Genomic DNA, 21,253 nt, shown 5'->3' with positions numbered 1-21,253 from the left:
CAGTGCCATCCACAGACCCCCCCCCCCCCATTGCCGCTCCAGTACAGACTAGTTATAAAATGTGTACAATTAATAAGGATTCTATTCATGAGGCCCCCTCTGCAGTAGAACATTCAATACAGCCACATCCTACTCACAGGGCTGTTATCTTAATGCTGGCCGGCCGGGCAGACGAGCGGCAGCGTCACGACTGACGTCACATGCCTGCGCCGCCTCCTTCATTCAGAAAGTAGGCCGGGCACATGACGTCAGTCGTGACGCTGCCGCTCCTCTGCCCGGCCGGCCAGCATTAAGATAACAGCCCTGTGAGTAGGATGTGGCTGTATTGAATGTTCTACTGCAGAGGGGGGCCTCATGAATAGAATCCTTATTAATTGTACACATTTTATAACTACTGGAGCTGGGGGCCGGAGCACAGTGAACGCACCGGCCCCCAGCTCCTCCTCCCAGTCCCTCCCCGCTATTTTCTGCCGATATGTACCAATATCGGCTGAAATGGATTAGGCCCATTTTCGGCCGATATTTTCGGCCGCCGGAATTTCGGTGCACCCCTAGTATCCGGCTCTAGCCTGGACCGGTCACCAGTCTGGACATCGGCTCCATTCTCCCATAGAGGATCCGGCTCTCGCCTGGACCGGTCACCAGTCTGGACATCGGCTCCATTCTCCCATAGAGGATCCGGCTCTAGCCTGGACCGGTCACCAGTCTGGTCATCGGCTCCATTCTCCCATAGAGGATCCGGCTCTAGCCTGGACCGGTCACCAGTCTGGACATCGGCTCCATTCTCCCATAGAGGATCCGGCTCTAGCCTGGACCGGTCACCAGTCTGGTCATCGGCTCTGCTCGCCCATAGAGGATCCGGCTCTAGCCTGGACCGGTCACCAGTCTGGACATCGGCTCCATTCTCCCATAGAGGATCCGGCTCTAGCCTGGACCGGTCACCAGTCTGGTCATCGGCTCCATTCTCCCATAGAGGATCCGGCTCTAGCCTGGACCGGTCACCAGTCTGGTCATCGGCTCTGCTCGCCCATAGAGGATCTGGCTCTCGCCTGGACCGGTCACCAGTCTGGACATCGGCTCCATTCTCCCATAGAGTATCCGGCTCTAGCCTGGATCGGTACCAGTCTGGTCATCGGCTCTATTCTACCATAGAGGATCCGGCTCTCGTCTGGATCGGTCAACAGTCTGAACAAACAATCAGAATTTTAAACTGATACATTTTAAATCAATTCAAACATTTTACTTTAACTGATGCATTGTAGCGAAAAATGATGACAGAGCAAATGTGTGCTTCTTTCAGGAGACCGTCTCCACCCGCCGGGCTGTACTATGATCTATGTGGGGGGTGTTTGCGGGTCTCCCTACAAATAAGCCTCACTCGACCCGTTCTTTGTTTCCAGGTGCTTCTCCGGGGACTTCTCGGGTGTCCGTGGCTTTACCTCCTGCTCCCGAGCCTTGTCTTTCGCCGGGCTCGTGGCTGAACCAGCTGAATGGTCCTATGATTCCTGTCCAGATGTAGATGAGTGTAGACTGGGAATGGCGACCTGCCATAAACACGCGACTTGCAGGAACACGCCGGACTCCTATGAGTGCCACTGTGACCGTGGATACACAGGAGATGGCGTGGCTCACTGCAACCAGACGTGCGTACCGCCCCGTGTAGCCTACAGGACCTCCCGTTTACATTGCGCTTTTAATGAAACACGTTTTCTATACCTTTTAGATGTTATAATGAATGCTCCCATGGCACGTGTAGCGGGCCGCCATCTTACTCCTGCCTGTGTGACCTTGGGTGGACATCCAACCAGACCAGCCTAATAGAAAGCGGAGTGGAGTGCAGCGTGGATTGTGGCTGCAATTTCCATAGCACCTGCGCTCATGGGCCGGGCATATGCGACTCCTGCCAGGGTGAGAGACGCAGCCGATGGGCACACTGCGGGGTCACTCGCGCTTTCATACATGTCACCTGTTGTGTTTCGCTTCTCCAGATTGGACACAAGGCGCTCAGTGCCAGGAGTGCAAACCTGGCAGCTTCGGAAGTGCCACACAGAAGCCGGGGTGTCAGGAATGTGCCTGCAACAGACATGGGACCCCTGAAAAGGGCTACTGTAACGGGGGAACGGGCGTCTGCTACTGCACGGACAACACGCAGGGAGAACACTGCGACAAGTGTGTGCCGGGGTATTATGGCGACCCCAGGTAGGTGCCCTGTGCTAGAGGGATGAGCCTGGGTGACCCCGCGCATTAAGAAACGTGCTCCGGTATCACGGCAGTGGGCTGCGTAAATCTTCTCTGTCCTCGGAGTCAATGATTCCTTAGTTTTGGCGCCTAAATCTTGTAGTTTGGTTTAAAGGGGTATTCTGGTTGGTAAAAGTTATCCCCTATCCACAGGTTAGATTGGTGGGGGTCCTACCGCTGGGGCCTTCACGGATCATGAGAACTGAGGCCCCATGTCCCTCACAGCCCCCGTGAACAGAATGGAGCATCTGGTCGGACATGTGCACAGCCGCTCCATTCATTTCTGTGGTAAGTCCGGAGATAGGTGAGCGCTGTACTTGGCTTTCACCGGAAATGACTGGAGTGGCTGTACACTTGTCCGACCAGCCGCTCCATTAATTTCAAGGTGAATTTGAGGGGTTCCGTTCTTATGATTGGTAGGACCCCCACCAATCTAATATCAGGATAAGGGAAAACTTTTACCGAACAGAGTACCCCTTTTAAGGACGCTCACGGCACATGCGGGTTCCAGGGTCTGGTAGGAGCAATCAGCCATAACCTACAACCCCCACGTGATATTATGTAGCTCCCCTTCCGTGACCCATCATGGACTTCAGGAGTCTGGTATAATGTCTGCACATATACAATGAGGGGTTTTCCTGGGTAACGGCCATTATTGGCGTGTAATATGCGGAAACTTGTTGTCCTCTTCCCCCAGGAATGGCGGCACGTGTTACCTGGAGTGCCAGGGCCGGCAGCTGCTTTCTCGCGTCTCGTCCTCTGCTCTCGGCTCTCCACGCGGCTCGTACTGTCTGTGGATGCTGAGCGTGTCTTCTCACACCGAGCCTTGCCACCCAGAAGCCAATTGCCCGCGGCTCAGCCTCAGCTTGCAGCCCGACTTCAGTGTCCCGTGCACGGTGAGCCATGTTGTCCCGCCGCTGCAGCCTTTGTCGCCTCCTTTGTTTTGCCGTCTGACTGTCGCACTTTTCTAAATTCAGCAAAGTTACGTCTATGTCTTCGATGGGATCCCGGCTTTCCTAGACACAGGACTCCTGCAGTCAGATCGCAGCTTGTTGGGGGCCTTTTGTGGACAAGGCCGTGGAGAGACGCCACTTACTGTGGAGGCGACCACCGGTAAGTGTCCGCCTGTGTTATAGCGGGGTTTAATGGCGTAACTAGAGAGGTCCTCTGTCTGAACCCCGGAGCGGACTCATAGTTTGCAGTGGGATGACGACTAAAACCTCATCTTGCTGGGGAATGGAGTAGCTGAGTGCGGACCGCCCTGCGGCTAGTCAGGGACCTGACAAAAGGGCAAGTTTGGACTGTTCCTTTAAGGGATTGTCATGAGTTACATAAATCCTACTAAATCGTTGTATAATGGAAAGTTCTTCCTCTTTCTATGTCTGAGTGTCTATTCCTCGCCACTTTCAAAGTCTCTGCTTGCTGTACATGAGTATGGCCGTTCCTGTTTCCATGTATCAGGCAGCACATGCCTTTCATGTCTGACAGATGCGGCCGCACCGAGCACAGTGGTGGGCGCAAAATCCTCCTTATCTGGTTTTGTCCCTGCCATAGAAATGGTGGAACTCATGTGCCACTTCTGTGTTCATTCTCTGCCTGGATGTGGTGGTCTCCTCACCAGGTGACACATAGGTCGGGGCTCCCTGTTGTGGGGGAGAGGGCAGGTCTGTGGTTAACGGTGGCTCGTCCAGGGTGGTCCTCGTATTATGTGCTCCGTATTCCATCAGGCGTCCTCGTTGTGTATTACGAAGCAAACAACACCGAACCTTCTGGTTTTAATGCCACGTACACAGTCCACGAATGCCACCCCCCGTGCGGACCCAACAAGGTGTGCCGGGGTCAGAGCTGTGTCTGTCGGAGTCCGCTATCCGGTCCGTACTGTCTGCGCAACGTGTGTCCCCGAAACTGCTCAGTGGAGGAGGAGAAAGGAGTCTGCAACCAGGTGAGGACCCCCGAGCTTCAGTGTAATCAGGTGCGGACCCCCGAGCATCAGTGTAATCAAGTGAGGACCCCTGAGCATCATTGTAATCAGTTGAGGCCCCCCGAGCGTCAGTGTAATCAAGTGAGGACCCCTGAGCATCATTGTAATCAGTTGAGGCCCCCCGAGCGTCAGTGTAATCGGGTGAGGACCCCCCGAGCGTCAGTGTAATCGGGTGAGGACCCCCCGAGCGTCAGTGTAATCGGGTGAGGACCCCCCGAGCGTCAGTGTAATCGGTAGGACCCCCCCGAGCGTCAGTGTAATCGGGTGAGGACCCCCCGAGCGTCAGTGTAATGGGTGAGGACCCCCCGAGCGTCAGTGTAATCGGGTGAGGACTCCCTCGAGCGTCAGTGTAATCGGGTGAGGCCCCCCCGAGCGTCAGTGTAACCAGGTGAGACCCCCCGAGCGTCAGTGTAATGGGGTGAGGACCCCCCGAGCGTCAGTGTAATCGGGTGAGGACCCCCCGAGCGTCAGTGTAATCGGGTGAGGACCCCCCGAGCGTCAGTGTAATCAGATGAGGACCCCTGAGCCTCAGTGTAATCGGATGAGGCCCCCCCGAGCGTCAGTGTAACACGGGTGAGGCCACCGAGCGTCAGTGTAATCGGGTGAGGCCCCCCTCGAGCGTCAGTGTAACCAAGTGACCCCCCCCGAGCGTCAGTGTAATGGGGTGAGGACCGGGACCCCCCCCCGAGCGTCAGTGTAATGGGGTGAGGACCCCCCCCGAGCGTCAGTGTGTAATGGGGGTGAGGGACCCCCGAGCGTCAGTGTAATCAGGTGAGGACCCCCGAGGGTCAGTGTAATCGGGTGAGGACCCCCGAGCGTCAGTGTAATCGGGTGAGGACCCCCGATCTGTGGAATACGTGCCATTCTTGTGTCCTGTCGCCCTGCAGACCCTCGGTGTTTGCTTCTGCTCCCCTGGTTACGCTGGAGACGACTGCTCCGTCCGGCTGGACTCTGGGAAGATCGTGTGGGAAAGTCTTATGGACCCTCAGCTCACCGCGGTAAGTCCTTTCACAAATGCCCTCCTGCACCTTTAAGAGACGCTGCGCCCGGTCCTCACCCCCCTGTTTCTTCAGGACACAGCGAGTCGCTTCTTGCACCGTCTGGGCCACACCATGGTGGAGGGGCCGGACAACACTCTCTGGATGTTCGGGGGTCTCTCTTTACGAGATGGCGTGCTGGGAAGTGTCTACAGGTGGGTGTCACGCTGCTCCTGCAGCCTTCATCCCGCATCTGGTGACCTTTATCTTCATGGCTGTCCTCTTCCCTGCAGGTACTCCATCTCTGAGCGCCGCTGGACCCAGATGTTAGCGGGGACGGAGGGTGGGGGTCCCGGCCCAAGCCCCCGTTACTTCCATGCTGCTGCGTACAACGCCCTTCGTAACGCCATGTATATAATGGGCGGTCTGACAAACTACCGGGCGTACAGCGACTTCTGGGTGCTGAACCTCACCACCCTGCAGTGGAGGAAGGAACTGGTGAGGCCCTTGTACTAATGGGATAATGGAGCCTGCTTTAACCCCTTGGGGACCTGTGCGGCGGCTGTAATACACAGTCCGTCTGTCACCCTTTCGTATGCAATGAAATACAAGGGGAAGGCGACATAGAGCTCCTGTTGTGATCCTCTGTTATTCCTGCTGGAAATGTCTGACTCTGCGTATCGCACTGATCTAAGGGCCTTATTGACAAGGAGAGGGTTAATGCCCAGATGTCGGTTCCTTCATACATTTCTATTAGGAATATCGGAGGAACATTACAGGACCGGGTTCTAAGAGAAGATCTTCTGGGCCTGGGATTTCATGGAGCTGGTCAGGAGAGTGGAGGGTCCCTTTAATGGGGGTCATTGTGTAATCCCGCCAGTACATAGGCTTCCATTCTGTTCCCAGGACCCCATCTTGCCGCCTGTGGCCGGCCACACCCTCACTCCTCGCCGCGGCTCCTCGCTGATTCTGATTGGTGGATATTCCCCCGAGAACGGATTCAATAACCGGGTGCTGGAATATAACATAGAGCTGGAGATCTGGACGGCGGGGCATCATACGGGCACGCCGCCCACAGGTGAGTCCATACGGGGTTAACCACGATGTGACTGCCCCGGGGCTGCGCTGACCCCTTCTCATCTTGCAGGACTGTACGGTCACTCCACCATCTACCACGAGGCCACGGACGCCTTCTATGTCTTCGGCGGACATCGCTTCCATGTGGAGGCCGTGACCCCATCCCCGGAGCTCTATACCCTGTATTACCCTAATCTGACGTGGAGCTTGCTCGCCCCCTCTCAGGGAAGAAAGGTAACTGCACGTGACAACATGGCCGCCGTTATGCCACGGGCGCGGGAATGTACACCAGCCCGCAATCCTGTGCCAACTCCAAGCCTCACCCTCATTGGACAGAATTAGAAAAACATGGCCGCCAAAAATAGCGCCGCACTTATCCGCAGGTTGTGTGCGGTATTACATCTCAGCTCCATTGCAGGGAATCGGCTGCATTACCACACGCGGCGGCCATGTTTTCCTGAAACCCTGGTAATGACACAGTAACGTGTCATTGTGTGAGTGATGAATGACATCCGCTCCGTCACCGTGAACAAAGGGGGGCGGTGAGCGGTGGGTGCGCGTCTCCGGGGGAAGCTTCCCCGTGCTGATCGGACAGTCCGTGTGTACAAGTATGGAGACCGCCGCACGTCCTGGCGTTGGAATCTATCCCGGATGCCACGTTTCGGCTGAGGAGCCTTTGTCGAGTGGTCTCCATACTTCTTCTTGTATACTCGCCATGTTTAGTGGTCCGCTCCGGGAGCGAGCAAACCGCTGGATACCGGGTATCGGAGAGTAACCCTTTCAGTGCACTGGACCTCCAGGAACGTAAGAATGCTGGCAATTAACCCTTTGTGTCCTAGACCTCAGTGGATGCTGGCATTAAAGGGTTATCCATGCCCGGACCTCTCATACTGGTTATACGTACCCCGCTCCCTAGCACCCGCGCCGCTCCTGATGCCCGCACGGCCGCTGCCGCATCTCCTCATCACGCGGACCAAGCGGCCAAAAGCAGGCTGTGACAGGGATGAGCCTCCCTAGCATCGCGGCCTCCTATTGACTAACCCCCAAATCTTAGGATAGGATAGGTCATATCAGATTGGCGGGGGTCCGACGCCCGGACCCCACTGATCTGCTGGGTGAAGGGAAGGCCTTGTGCCGTGTGAGCGCCGCCTTCCCTTCACTGTTTACAACCAAAACCACAACATAACCCCCTTTAAAGTGGAAAACCACTTTAAAGGGGGTTATCTAATGTCTCCAACAGCCCCCCCATGTGCCGGGCCCCTCACAGGTAACATACTTACCCCTCTCCTGGTCCCCGCACCGCCACTGCTGCTGCTCCCTGTACATGGATGAAAACATCCGGTGCAGGGCAGCTAATAGCAGGCGGGGACGAGCCTCCCTAGCATGGCGGGTGACACTAGGGAGGCTCGTCCCCGCTCGCCATTGGCTGCTCCCCCGACACTGGAAGTTTTCATCCGTGTACAGGGAGCACCAGCAGCGGCGGTGCGGGGACCAGGAGAGGGGTAAGTATGTTACCTGTGAGGGGCCCGGCACATGGGGGGCTGTTGGAGATATTGGATATATTACCTGCTTAATACTCGGGACCATTAGCGCGCTGTATATTATGTATACGATGCTGGTCTAGAAGCTCCGGAGCCCAGGACCCCACCGCCCCATATACACCGGCTTAGAGGGGGCATTGCTTTCATGGTTACAGACTTACCTTTACACCCATGGGTGACGTATCCTGTGGTGGGACTGTTAAGGGGGTGATTCCCCCGTAGATGGATGGTTTTGAGCCTGTTATTTGCTTTTTAGCCCCTGTCTCACTTCTTCCACGTGGCTTCTGTGCTGAAGGACACCATGGTTGTAGTGGGAGGTCGCACAGAGCAGCAGGAATACAGCAATCAGGTTCTCTTCTACCAGATCCACTGCAATGCCTGGATCCGTCCGAATAAGACCGGTGAGCGCAGCCAGGATTAACCCATTTATATACTGCTCTGATTGCTGGGGGTCCGTCCCCTGAGACCACAATGGTAGGAATGAAGGGGGCACAGCGCAGGTGTAGCACCCTGGCCCACCCGCAGGTGGAAACTGTGAGGGGACGTAATGCTGCACCACGGCTGTGGCCCTTTATCCTCAGGATGCCAGCAGTCGGACCCCCACCAGGCATAAAGTAAGAGTATACCCCTTTAACAGCTGATTTAAAAGGGGAGGGACCACTCGGGACCCCTTTAATTGTCACCCTGCGTCCTGTGGCACACGCTGTGTGTAAGTAGCCTGTGGTCACTTACCATTTCAGGATGTTTACTTGTATTTATCTTCTTTATCTTGGCAGATGTCATTTTGGGGGCCCCTATGAATGAGTCAATAGGTCACGCTGTGGCCGTGGTGGGTGGACGACTCTACATCTCAGGGGGGTTTAACGGTGTGGCCCTTGGCCGTATGGTGACGTTGTCTGTGCCCTCGGACCCCTGCATGCTGTTCAGCACCCCCTCCTCCTGCAACCATAGCGCTGGCAGTTGTGTCTGGTGCCATTACAGCTGCATGTCCGCCGACATCGCTGAAAGGTGAGTGAGAAAGACTGCTTCATGTGAACCTACCTGCAGCGGTGCCGTATGTGCAGGAGACAAACCTACCTGCAGCAGTGCCATATGTGCAGGAGACAAACCTACCTGCAGGGTACCATATGTGCAGGAGACAAACCTACCTGCAGGGGTACCATATGTGCAGGAGACAAACCTACCTGCAGCGGTGCCATATGTGCAGGAGACAAACCTACCTGCAGCGGTGCCATATGTGCAGGAGACAAACCTACCTGCAGCGGTGCCATATGTGCAGGAGACAAACCTACCTGCAGTGGTGCCATATGTGCAGGAGACAAACCTACCTGCAGCGGTACCATATGTGCAGGAGACAAACCTACCTGCAGCGGTGCCATATGTGCAGGAGACAAACCTACCTGCAGCAGTACCATATGTGCAGGAGACAAACCTACCTGCAGGGGTACCATATGCGCAGGAGACAAACCTACCTGCAGGGGTACCATATGTGCAGGAGACAAACCTACCTGCAGCGGTACCATATGCGCAGGAGACAAACCTACCTGCAGGGGTACCATATGCGCAGGAGACAAACCTACCTGCAGGGGTACCATATGCGCAGGAGGCAAACCTACCTGCAGCAGTACCATATGTGCAGGAGACAAACCTACCTGCAGCAGTACCATATGTGCAGGAGACAAACCTACCTGCAGCGGTGCCATATGTGCAGGAGACAAACCTACCTGCAGCTGCACCGTATGTGCAGTAAGTATTGGTTGTAATGAAGGGGCTTCCCAGGACCCCCCCTCGTGTTTTGTGGAGCTTGGGGTGGGAGGAATTTCTACTTCACATAATTTTCTTATTATTCCATATCGCGGTTATCTTTCAGGCGCAGCTGCTCGCATTCGTCTTCGTCGTGTTTCCCGCTGCCGAGGTCCGCAGATGATTGCCGCAGACTGAAGACCTGCAGCGAGTGCTTGGCACAGCACCCCCTCTCCATGAGCGCACAGCTGGGCACGGTGAGTCCTGCCCCGGCGAGGGCTGCATGATGTATGTGGTTGACAGGATCAGTCTATACAGTACTGTACGTTGTGCTCGCTCAGGTGGCGCCGCGCTGTAAGTGGTGTACCAACTGCCCAGAAGGCGCCTGCATCGGCAGTGATGGAAGCTGCACCTCGGAGAACGACTGTCGTATTAACCAGCGGGAGATCTTCCTGGCCAGCAACTGCTCGGAGATCTCATGCGAGGCTTCTGACTGCCACAAGTGCATTGCTTCTGGGAAGTGCATGTGGACCCGCCAGTTTAAACGCACAGGTGACATCGCCCGCCCCACACCCGCTCCCTGTGCCCGCTGTAATCTCCCCAGCTAATCCCTTCTCTTACCCTCCTAGGAGAGACCCGCCGGATCCTGAGCGTGCAGCCCACGTACGACTGGACTTGCTTCAGCCACTCGTTGCTCAATGTCTCTCCGATGCCCGTGGAATCTTCTCCACCACTTCCGTGTCCAACTCCGTGTTACAACCACAGCATCTGCCACGAGTGTCTGAGCTCCAAGGGAGCCGATGGCGGTTGGCAGCAGTGTGTCTGGAGCGTTGCCCTGAAGCAGGTAATTCAGTCAAGTTTATTTGCTGCAAACCAGTAAAAGGAAACATGGAAACACTTATAGGAGCTCCTTATGACTGTCATATTCATGTATCAGTAGAATTACTGTAATATACTCCAGAGCTGCACTCATTAATTCACTGTGTACATACATTACTTATCCTGTACTGATCCTGAGTTACATCCTGTATTATACTCCAGAGCTGCACTCACTATTCTGCTGGTGCAGTCACTGTGTACATACATTACTTATCCTGTACTGATCCTGAGTGACATCCTGTATTATACTCCAGAGCTGCACTCACTATTCTGCTGGTGCAGTCACTGTGTACATACATTACTTATCCTGTACTGATCCTGAGTTACATCCTGTATTATACTCCAGAGCTGCACTCACTATTCTGCTGGTGCAGTCACTGTGTACATACATTACTTATCCTGTACTGATCCTGAGTTACATCCTGTATTATACTCCAGAGCTGCACTCACTATTCTGCTGGTGCAGTCACTGTGTACATACATTACTTATCCTGTACTGATCCTGAGTTACATCCTGTATTATACTCCAGAGCTGCACTCACTATTCTGCTGGTGCAGTCACTGTGTACATACATTACTTATCCTGTACTGATCCTGAGTTACATCCTGTATTATACTCCAGAGCTGCACTCACTATTCTGCTGGTGCAGTCACTGTGTACATACATTACTTATCCTGTACTGATCCTGAGTTACATCCTGTATTATACTCCAGAGCTGCACTCACTATTCTGCTGGTGCAGTCACTGTGTACATACATTACTTATCCTGTACTGATCCTGAGTTACATCCTGTATTATACTCCAGAGCTGCACTCACTATTCTGCTGGTGCAGTCACTGTGTACATACATTACTTATCCTGTACTGATCCTGAGTTACATCCTGTATTATACTCCAGAGCTGCACTCACTATTCTGCTGGTGCAGTCACTGTGTACATACATTACTTATCCTGTACTGATCCTGAGTTACATCATGTATTATACTCCAGAGCTGCACTCACTATTCTGCTGGTGCAGTCACTGTGTACATACATTACTTATCCTGTACTGATCCTGAGTTACATCCTGTATTATACTGCAGAGCTGCACTCACTATTCTGCTGGTGCAGTCACTGTGTACATACATTACTTATCCTGTACTGATCCTGAGTTACATCCTGTATTATACTCCAGAGCTGTACTCACTATTCTGCTGGTGCAGTCACTGTGTACATACATTACTTATCCTGTACTGATCCTGAGTTACATCCTGTATTATACTGCAGAGCTGCACTCACTATTCTGCTGGTGCAGTCACTGTGTACATACATTACTTATCCTGTACTGATCCTGAGTTACATCCTGTATTATACTCCAGAGCTGCACTCACTATTCTGCTGGTGCAGTCACTGTGTACATACATTACTTATCCTGTACTGATCCTGAGTTACATCCTGTATTATACTCCAGAGCTGCACTCACTATTCTGCTGGTGCAGTCACTGTGTACATACATTACTTATCCTGTACTGATCCTGAGTTACATGCTGTATTGTACTCCAGAGCTGCACTCACTATTCTGCTGGTGCAGTCACTGTGTACATACATTACTTATCCTGTACTGATCCTGAGTTACATCCTGTATTATACTCCAGAGCTGTACTCACTGTTCTGCTGGTGCAGTCACTGTGTACATACATTACTTATCCTGTACTGATCCTGAGTTACATCCTGTATTATACTCCAGAGCTGCACTCACTATTCTGCTGGTGCAGTCACTGTGTACATAGATTACTTATCCTGTACTGATCCTGAGTTACATCCTGTATTATACTCCAGAGCTGCACTCACTATTCTGCTGGTGCAGTCACTGTGTACATACATTACTTATCCTGTACTGATCCTGAGTTACATCCTGTATTATACTCCAGAGCTGCACTCACTATTCTGCTGGTGCAGTCACTGTGTACATACATTACTTATCCTGTACTGATCCTGAGTTACATCCTGTATTATACTGCAGAGCTGCACTCACTATTCTGCTGGTGCAGTCACTGTGTACATACACTACTTATTCTGTACTGATCCTGAGTTACATCCTGTATTATACTCCAGAGCTGCACTCACTATTCTGCTGGTGGAGCCACTGTGTACATACATTACGTATCCTGTATTATACTCCAGAGCTGCACTCACTATTCTGCTGGTGCAGTCACTGTGTACATACATTACTTATCCTGTACTGATCCTGAGTTACATCCTGTATTATACTCCAGAGCTGCACTCACTATTCTGCTGGTGCAGTCACTGTGTACATACATTACTTATCCTGTACTGATCCTGAGTTACATCCTGTATTATACTCCAGAGCTGCACTCACTATTCTGCTGGTCTGGTGCATTCTGGAAGAGTTGTGAATATATTTGTACTTTGCAGAGAATTAGATTTTTTTTCTTCTGTTTTTGTCTTTTCCGGTTTCCCCCCTTCGTTTAGTGCATGAGCCCCACCTTCCTGCCGATGCGATGTGCTGCTGGCGCCTGCGGCAGAGTCCTGAGCGGAGCAGAGAATTGCTCGCCCTCCTGCTCCCGTCACACTCACTGTGCCGCCTGCATTCAGCACCCCCGCTGCGGCTGGTGCGCCCGGCGAGGAGGGAACGGGGAGGGCAGATGTTTGGAGGGAGGGCTCAGTGCACCCACTCAAGGTAAGCGGGCGAGCAGGCGGAGGTTTTATTACATGAGGCTGCGCTTTGTATAACACGTGTTTCGTCTTCTTGCGGCAGGCTCGGGGGAGCAGTGCGTTTCGCTGGAGTCTCACTGGGCCTTCATGTCCTGCCCCCCTGAAAACGAGTGTCTGAACCATCATCATGACTGCAACGAGACTCAGAACTGCAGTGACCTCCCCCATGGATTCAAGTGCACCTGCAAGAAGGGCTACACCCTGCACAAGTGAGTGCGGCACCCAGCGCCCGCAGCTCGCGCCCCAGGGACCGGCCATGTTGGATAACTTCATACACCCACAAATACCGCGCCCACTACCACAATCTGGCGTCATATATGCGCAGGGCGAGCTCAAAAGATAGCGACGACGCGCAATAAGTCAAGATAATCAAACTCCACCGTCCTTATTAGAACATTCGATAAAAAATACTCCGTGACCCACCCGCGAAGAACGGCGGGCTACAGTGCGGTGGAGGCGACTGCGAAACGGCGGTGGGGTCACGGACCAGAAGCAGAGCCGCTGTGCTGTACGTGCACACGAGGTGCGGCAGACGGTATCACACATGATAGAATTAGGCTAGTCTCACACTAGCGGCACCGACCTCCGGCAGGCTGTTCTGGCGGGTGAGCAGGCTGCCGGATCTGTGCTGCCGCTAGTGCACGTGTGGCCCCGGACTACCGCTCCGGCCCCAGTGACTATAACCGGGGCGGAGTTCAGGCGGCAGCGCATGCAGAGAGGAGGACGGAATAATAGAACGACATGTCATACTATTCCGGCCTCCTCTGTGCATGCGCTGCCGGAACTCCGCCCCCATTATAGTCACTGGGGCCGGAGCGGTATTCCGGGGCCACACGTGCACTAGCAGCAGCACAGATCCGCCAGAACAGCCTGCCGGGGGTCCGTGCCGCTAGTGTGAAAGGGGCCTTACATACAGGGGCCCGTCACACAGTACCGCACGTCATAGGATTAGATACAGGGGCTCGTCACACAGTACCGCACGTGATAGGATTAGATACAGGGGCTCGTCACACAGTACCGCACGTGATAGGATTAGATACAGGGGCCCGTCACACAGTACCGCACGTGATAGGATTAGATACAGGGGCCCGTCACACAGTACCGCACGTGATAGGATTAGATACAGGGGCTCGTCACACAGTACCGCACGTGATAGGATTAGATACAGGGGCTCGTCACACAGTACCGCACGTGATAGGATTAGATACAGGGGCTCGTCACACAGTACCGCACGTGATAGGATTAGATACAGGGGCTCGTCACACAGTACCGCACGTGATAGGATTAGATACAGGGGCTCCTCACACAGTACCGCACATGATAGGATTAGATACAGAGGTCCGTCACACAGTACCGCACGTGATAGGATTAGATACAGGGGCCCGTCACACAGTACCGCACGTGATAGGATTAGATACAGGGGCTCGTCACACAGTACCGCACATGATAGGATTAGGTACAGGGGCCCGTCACACAGTACCGCACGTGATAGGATTAGATACAGGGGCCCGTCACACAGTACCGCACGTGATAGGATTAGATACAGGGGCTCGTCACACAGTACCGCACGTGATAGGATTAGATACAGGGGCTCGTCACACAGTACCGCACGTGATAGGATTAGATACAGGGGCCCGTCACACAGTACCGCACGTGATAGGATTAGATACAGGGGCTCGTCACACAGTACCGCACGTGATAGGATTAGATACAGGGGCCCGTCACACAGTACCGCACGTGATGGGATTAGATACAGGGGCTCGTCACACAGTACCGCACGTGATAGGATTAGATACAGGGGCTCGTCACACAGTACCGCACGTGATAGGATTAGATACAGGGGCTCCTCACACAGTACCGCACGTGATAGGATTAGATACAGGGGCCCGTCACACAGTACCACACGTGATAGGATTAGATACAGGGGCCCGTCACACAGTACCGCACATGATAGGATTAGATACAGGGGCCCGTCACACAGTACCGCACGTGATAGGATTAGATACAGGGGCCCGTCACACAGTACCGCACATGATAGGATTAGATACAGGGGCCCGTCACACAGTACCGCACGTGATAGGATTAGATACAGGGGCCCGTCACACAGTACCGCACGTGATAGGATTAGATACAGGGGCCCGTCACACAGTACCGCACGTGATAGGATTAGATACAGGGGCTCGTCACACAGTACCGCACGTGATAGGATTAGATACAGGGGCTCGTCACACAGTACCGCACGTGATAGGATTAGATACAGGGGCTCGTCACACAGTACCGCACGTGATAGGATTAGATACAGGGGCTCGTCACACAGTACCGCACGTGATAGGATTAGATACAGGGGCTCCTCACACAGTACCGCACATGATAGGATTAGATACAGAGGTCCGTCACACAGTACCGCACGTGATAGGATTAGATACAGGGGCCCGTCACACAGTACCGCACGTGATAGGATTAGATACAGGGGCTCGTCACACAGTACCGCACATGATAGGATTAGGTACAGGGGCCCGTCACACAGTACCGCACGTGATAGGATTAGATACAGGGGCCCGTCACACAGTACCGCACGTGATAGGATTAGATACAGGGGCTCGTCACACAGTACCGCACGTGATAGGATTAGATACAGGGGCTCGTCACACAGTACCGCACGTGATAGGATTAGATACAGGGGCCCGTCACACAGTACCGCACGTGATAGGATTAGATACAGGGGCTCGTCACACAGTACCGCACGTGATAGGATTAGATACAGGGGCCCGTCACACAGTACCGCACGTGATGGGATTAGATACAGGGGCTCGTCACACAGTACCGCACGTGATAGGATTAGATACAGGGGCTCGTCACACAGTACCGCACGTGATAGGATTAGATACAGGGGCTCCTCACACAGTACCGCACGTGATAGGATTAGATACAGGGGCCCGTCACACAGTACCACACGTGATAGGATTAGATACAGGGGCCCGTCACACAGTACCGCACATGATAGGATTAGATACAGGGGCCCGTCACACAGTACCGCACGTGATAGGATTAGATACAGGGGCCCGTCACACAGTACCGCACATGATAGGATTAGATACAGGGGCCCGTCACACAGTACCGCACGTGATAGGATTAGATACAGGGGCCCGTCACACAGTACCGCACGTGATAGGATTAGATACAGGGGCCCGTCACACAGTACCGCACGTGATAGGATTAGATACAGGGGCTCGTCACACAGTACCGCACGTGATAGGATTAGATACAGGGGCCCGTCACACAGTACCGCACATGATAGGATTAGATACAGGGGCCCGTCACACAGTACCGCACATGATAGGATTAGATACAGGGGCTCGTCACACAGTACCGCACGTGATAGGATTAGATACAGGGGCCCGTCACACAGTACCGCACATGATAGGATTAGATACAGGGGCTCGTCACACAGTACCGCACGTGATAGGATTAGATACAGGGGCCCGTCACACAGTACCGCACATGATAGGATTAGATACAGGGGCCCGTCACACAGTACCGCACGTGATAGGATTAGATACAGGGGCCCGTCACACAGTACCGCACATGATAGGATTAGATACAGGGGCTCGTCACACAGTACCGCACGTGATAGGATTAGATACAGGGGCCCGTCACACAGTACCGCACGTGATAGGATTAGATACAGGGGTCCGTCACACAGTACCGCACGTGATAGGATTAGATACAGGGGCCCGTCACACAGTACCGCACGTGATAGGATTAGATACAGGGGCCCGTCACACAGTACCCGCACGTGATAGGATTAGATACAGGGGCCCGTCACACAGTACCGCACATGATAGGATTAGATACAGAGGTCCGTCACACAGTACCGCACATGATAGGATTAGATACAGGGGCCCGTCACACAGTACCGCACATGATAGGATTAGATACAGGGGCTCGTCACACAGTACCGCACGTGATAGGATTAGATACAGGGGCCCGTCACACAGTACCGCACATGATAGGATTAGATACAGGGGCCCGTCACACAGTACCGCACATGATAGGATTAGATACAGGGGCTCGTCACACAGTACCGCACGTGATAGGATTAGATACAGGGGCCCGTCACACAGTACCGCACATGATAGGATTAGATACAGGGGCCCGTCACACAGTACCGCACGTGATAGGATTAGATACAGGGGCCCGTCACACAGTACCGCACATGATAGGATTAGATACAGGGGCCCGTCACACAGTACCGCACATGATAGGATTAGATACAGGGGCCCGTCACACAGTACCGCACATGATAGGATTAGATACAGGGGCTCGTCACACAGTACCGCACGTGATAGGATTAGATACAGGGGCCCGTCACACAGTACCGCACATGATAGGATTAGATACAGGGGCTCGTCACACAGTACCGCACGTGATAGGATTAGATACAGGGGCCCGTCACACAGTACCGCACATGATAGGATTAGATACAGGGGCCCGTCACACAGTACCGCACGTGATAGGATTAGATACAGGGGCCCGTCACACAGTACCGCACATGATAGGATTAGATACAGAGGCTCGTCACACAGTACCGCACGTGATAGGATTAGATACAGGGGCCCGTCACACAGTACCGCACGTGATAGGATTAGATACAGGGGTCCGTCACACAGTACCGCACGTGATAGGATTAGATACAGGGGCCCGTCACACAGTACCGCACGTGATAGGATTAGATACAGGGGCCCGTCACACAGTACCGCACGTGATAGGATTAGATACAGGGGCCCGTCACACAGTACCGCACATGATAGGATTAGATACAGAGGTCCGTCACACAGTACCGCACATGATAGGATTAGATACAGGGGCCCGTCACACAGTACCGCACATGATAGGATTAGATACAGGGGCTCGTCACACAGTACCGCACGTGATAGGATTAGATACAGGGGCCCGTCACACAGTACCGCACATGATAGGATTAGATACAGGGGCCCGTCACACAGTACCGCACATGATAGGATTAGATACAGGGGCCCGTCACACAGTACCGCACATGATAGGATTAGATACAGGGGCTCGTCACACAGTACCGCACGTGATAGGATTAGATACAGGGGCCCGTCACACAGTACCGCACATGATAGGATTAGATACAGGGGCCCGTCACACAGTACCGCACGTGATAGGATTAGATACAGGGGCCCGTCACACAGTACCGCACATGATAGGATTAGATACAGGGGCTCGTCACACAGTACCGCACGTGATAGGATTAGATACAGGGGCCCGTCACACAGTACCGCACGTGATAGGATTAGATACAGGGGTCCGTCACACAGTACCGCACGTGATAGGATTAGATACAGGGGCCCGTCACACAGTACCGCACGTGATAGGATTAGATACAGGGGCCCGTCACACAGTACCGCACGTGATAGGATTAGATACAGGGGCCCGTCACACAGTACCACACGTGATAGGATTAGGGCACTTTCACACTTGCGTTTTTCTTTTCCGGCGCTGAGTTCCGTCCTATACCGGAAAAGAACTGATCAGTTTGATCCCCCATGCATTCTGAATGGAGAGTAGACTTGCCTGAACGCCGGATCCAGAATTTTTTCCCATAGGGATGTATTAGCGCTGGATCCAGCGTTCCGTTATGCGCATGCGCAGACTGAAAAAAAGGTGAAAAAAAATAAATGCCGGATCCGTTTTGCCGGATAACACCGGAACGACGGATCTGGCATTTCAATGCATTTTTTCGACTGATGAGGATCCTGATCAGTCTTACTAATGCCATCAGTTAGCATACGTTTTGCCTGATCCGGCAGGCAGTTCCATCACCGGGACTGCCTGCCACATCCGGCAATCCGGACGCAAACAGATGCATTTGTGAGACGGATCCGGATGCTGATCCGTCTCACAAATGCATTGCAATACCGGATCCGTCTTTCCGGTTGTCATCTGGAAAAACGGATCCAGTATTTATTTTTTTCTCATTTGTACAGGTCAGCGCATGCGCAGACTGCAAAACCGGATCCGTTTTGCCGGAACACTTGGTGCCGGATCTGGCATTAATGCATTTCAATGGAAAATAATGCCGGATCCGGCAAGTGTTCAGGATTTTTGGCCGGAGAAAAAACTGCAGCATGCTGCGTTATTTTCTCCGTCCAAAAAACGTAAGAGGGACTGAACTGATGCATCCTGAACGGATCGCTCTCCATTCAGAATGCATTAGGATACAACTGATCAGGTTTTTTTTTTTTAAGTGAGCCCTTAGGACGGAACTCTATGCCGGGAAAGAATAACGCTAGTGTGAAAGTACCCTTAGCATATACGTTTTTTTTAATGGACTCTGCAGGATGAAAAAGCATAGTGTACGCTTCTGCAACCGGTTTCTTCCAACATATATGTTAAATGTGGGACTAAAACATGATATTAACAGCCCCTATGTGGAATGTAGTAATCTCCTGAGCTCCCTCTAGTGGTGGCTGTATATATCTGTATGCAGTAATCTCCTGAGCTCCCTCTAGTGGTGGCTGTATATATCTGTCTGTAGTAATCTCCTGAGCTCCCTCTAGTGGAGGCTGTATATATCTGTATGTAGTAATCTCCTGAGCTCCCTCTAGTGGTGGCTGTATATATCTGTATGTAGTAATCTCCTAAATTCCCTCTAGTGGTGGCTGTATATATATGTATGTAGTATTCTCCTGAGCTCCCTCTAGTGGTGGCTGTATATATCTGTATGCAGTAATCTCCTGAGCTCTCTCTAGTGGTGGCTGTATATATCTGTATGTAGTAATCTCCTGAGCTCCCTCTAGTGGTGGCTGTATATATCTGTATGTAGTAATCTCCTAAATTCCCTCTAGTGGTGGCTGTATATATATGTATGTAGTATTCTCCTGAGCTCCCTCTAGTGGTGGCTGTATATATCTGTATGCAGTAATCTCCTGAGCTCTCTCTAGTGGTGGCTGTATATATCTGTATGTAGTAATCTCCTGAGCTCCCTCTAGTGGTGGCTGTATATATCTGTATGTAGTAATCTCCTAAATTCCCTCTAGTGGTGGCTGTATATATCTGTATGTAGTAATCTCCTCAGCTCCCTCTAGTGGTGGCTGTATATATCTGTATGTAGTAATCTCCTGAGCTCCCTCTAGTGGTGGCTGTATATATCTGTATGCAGTAATCTCCTGAGCTCCCTCTAGTGGTGGCTGTATATATCTGTATGTAGTAATCTCCTGAGCTCCCTCTAGTGGTGGCTGTATATATCTGTATGTAGTAATCTCCTGAGCTCCCTCTAGTGGTGGCTGTATATATCTGTATGTAGTAATCTCCTGAGCTCCCTCTAGTGGTGGTTGTATATATCTGTATGCAGTAATCTCCTGAGCTCCCCCTAGTGGTGGCTGTATATATCTGTATGCAGTAATCTCCTGAGCTCCCTCTAGTGGAGGCTGTATATATCTGTATGTAGTAATCTCCTGAGCTCCCTCTAGTGGTGGCTGTATATATCTGTATGTAGTAATCTCCTGAGCTCCCCCTAGTGGTGGCTGTATATATCTGTATGTAGTAATCTCCTGAGCTCCCCCTAGTGGTGACTGTATATATCTGTATGTAGTAATCTCCTGAGCTCCCTCTAGTGGTGGCTGCAGGTATTTGTTTCATTACAGAAGACTTGCAGCACTGGATCAGATGAATGCAGCTCTCATTTGTATGCAGTCATCATTAAGCTTCATGTTCTGTGTTTCACTGTCCTCATTCTCTGTATTTTTCAGTCTGACGGGTCTGTGTCACCCTGTATGTGAACACGGCTGTGTCAATGGAACCTGCGTGGAGCCCAACAGATGCCGCTGTGACTTTGGTTACGTAGGGGAGAACTGCTCCGTGGCATGCCGGTGTAATAAGCACAGTGACTGCGCAGGACTCGGGGCGGAGGACGTGTGCCTGCAGTGCCACAATAATACCATGGTCAGTGGATTACGTCCCATTTTACCTTTGGGGCGCCGGAATTCTAAACTCAGTTTTACTACATGTACATCACGTGGTGGGGGATTTAAATATCTTTGCATGTGGATAATTCTGTGCCTGACTTCTATGCGGGG

The 21,253-nt window shown here is 52.6% G+C and overlaps 1 protein-coding gene across 1 annotated transcript in view; it reads left to right on the top strand.

The window, feature by feature from the left end:
- MEGF8 (multiple EGF like domains 8) overlaps positions 1 to 21,253 on the top strand; it is a 50,068-nt gene that overhangs the window by 17,424 nt on the left and 11,391 nt on the right. Inside the window, exons 20-38 of the mRNA XM_044284608.1 lie at positions 1,401 to 1,643; positions 1,724 to 1,908; positions 1,989 to 2,199; positions 2,936 to 3,134; positions 3,216 to 3,351; positions 3,966 to 4,180; positions 5,107 to 5,217; positions 5,293 to 5,411; positions 5,490 to 5,694; positions 6,103 to 6,274; positions 6,344 to 6,507; positions 8,071 to 8,215; positions 8,591 to 8,822; positions 9,685 to 9,814; positions 9,899 to 10,109; positions 10,187 to 10,401; positions 12,909 to 13,116; positions 13,195 to 13,360; positions 20,927 to 21,119. Coding sequence (XP_044140543.1) covers positions 1,401 to 1,643; positions 1,724 to 1,908; positions 1,989 to 2,199; positions 2,936 to 3,134; positions 3,216 to 3,351; positions 3,966 to 4,180; positions 5,107 to 5,217; positions 5,293 to 5,411; positions 5,490 to 5,694; positions 6,103 to 6,274; positions 6,344 to 6,507; positions 8,071 to 8,215; positions 8,591 to 8,822; positions 9,685 to 9,814; positions 9,899 to 10,109; positions 10,187 to 10,401; positions 12,909 to 13,116; positions 13,195 to 13,360; positions 20,927 to 21,119 — 3,460 coding nt within the window. The remainder of the gene's footprint in view (positions 1 to 1,400; positions 1,644 to 1,723; positions 1,909 to 1,988; positions 2,200 to 2,935; positions 3,135 to 3,215; positions 3,352 to 3,965; positions 4,181 to 5,106; positions 5,218 to 5,292; positions 5,412 to 5,489; positions 5,695 to 6,102; positions 6,275 to 6,343; positions 6,508 to 8,070; positions 8,216 to 8,590; positions 8,823 to 9,684; positions 9,815 to 9,898; positions 10,110 to 10,186; positions 10,402 to 12,908; positions 13,117 to 13,194; positions 13,361 to 20,926; positions 21,120 to 21,253) is intronic.

The sequence above is a fragment of the Bufo gargarizans genome, chromosome 3 (genome assembly GCF_014858855.1).
Source record: "Bufo gargarizans isolate SCDJY-AF-19 chromosome 3, ASM1485885v1, whole genome shotgun sequence".
NCBI classification, from domain to species: domain Eukaryota; kingdom Metazoa; phylum Chordata; class Amphibia; order Anura; family Bufonidae; genus Bufo; species Bufo gargarizans.
Note: the sequence above shows the minus strand (reverse complement) of the source record. Positions and strands in the feature narration are given on the sequence as shown.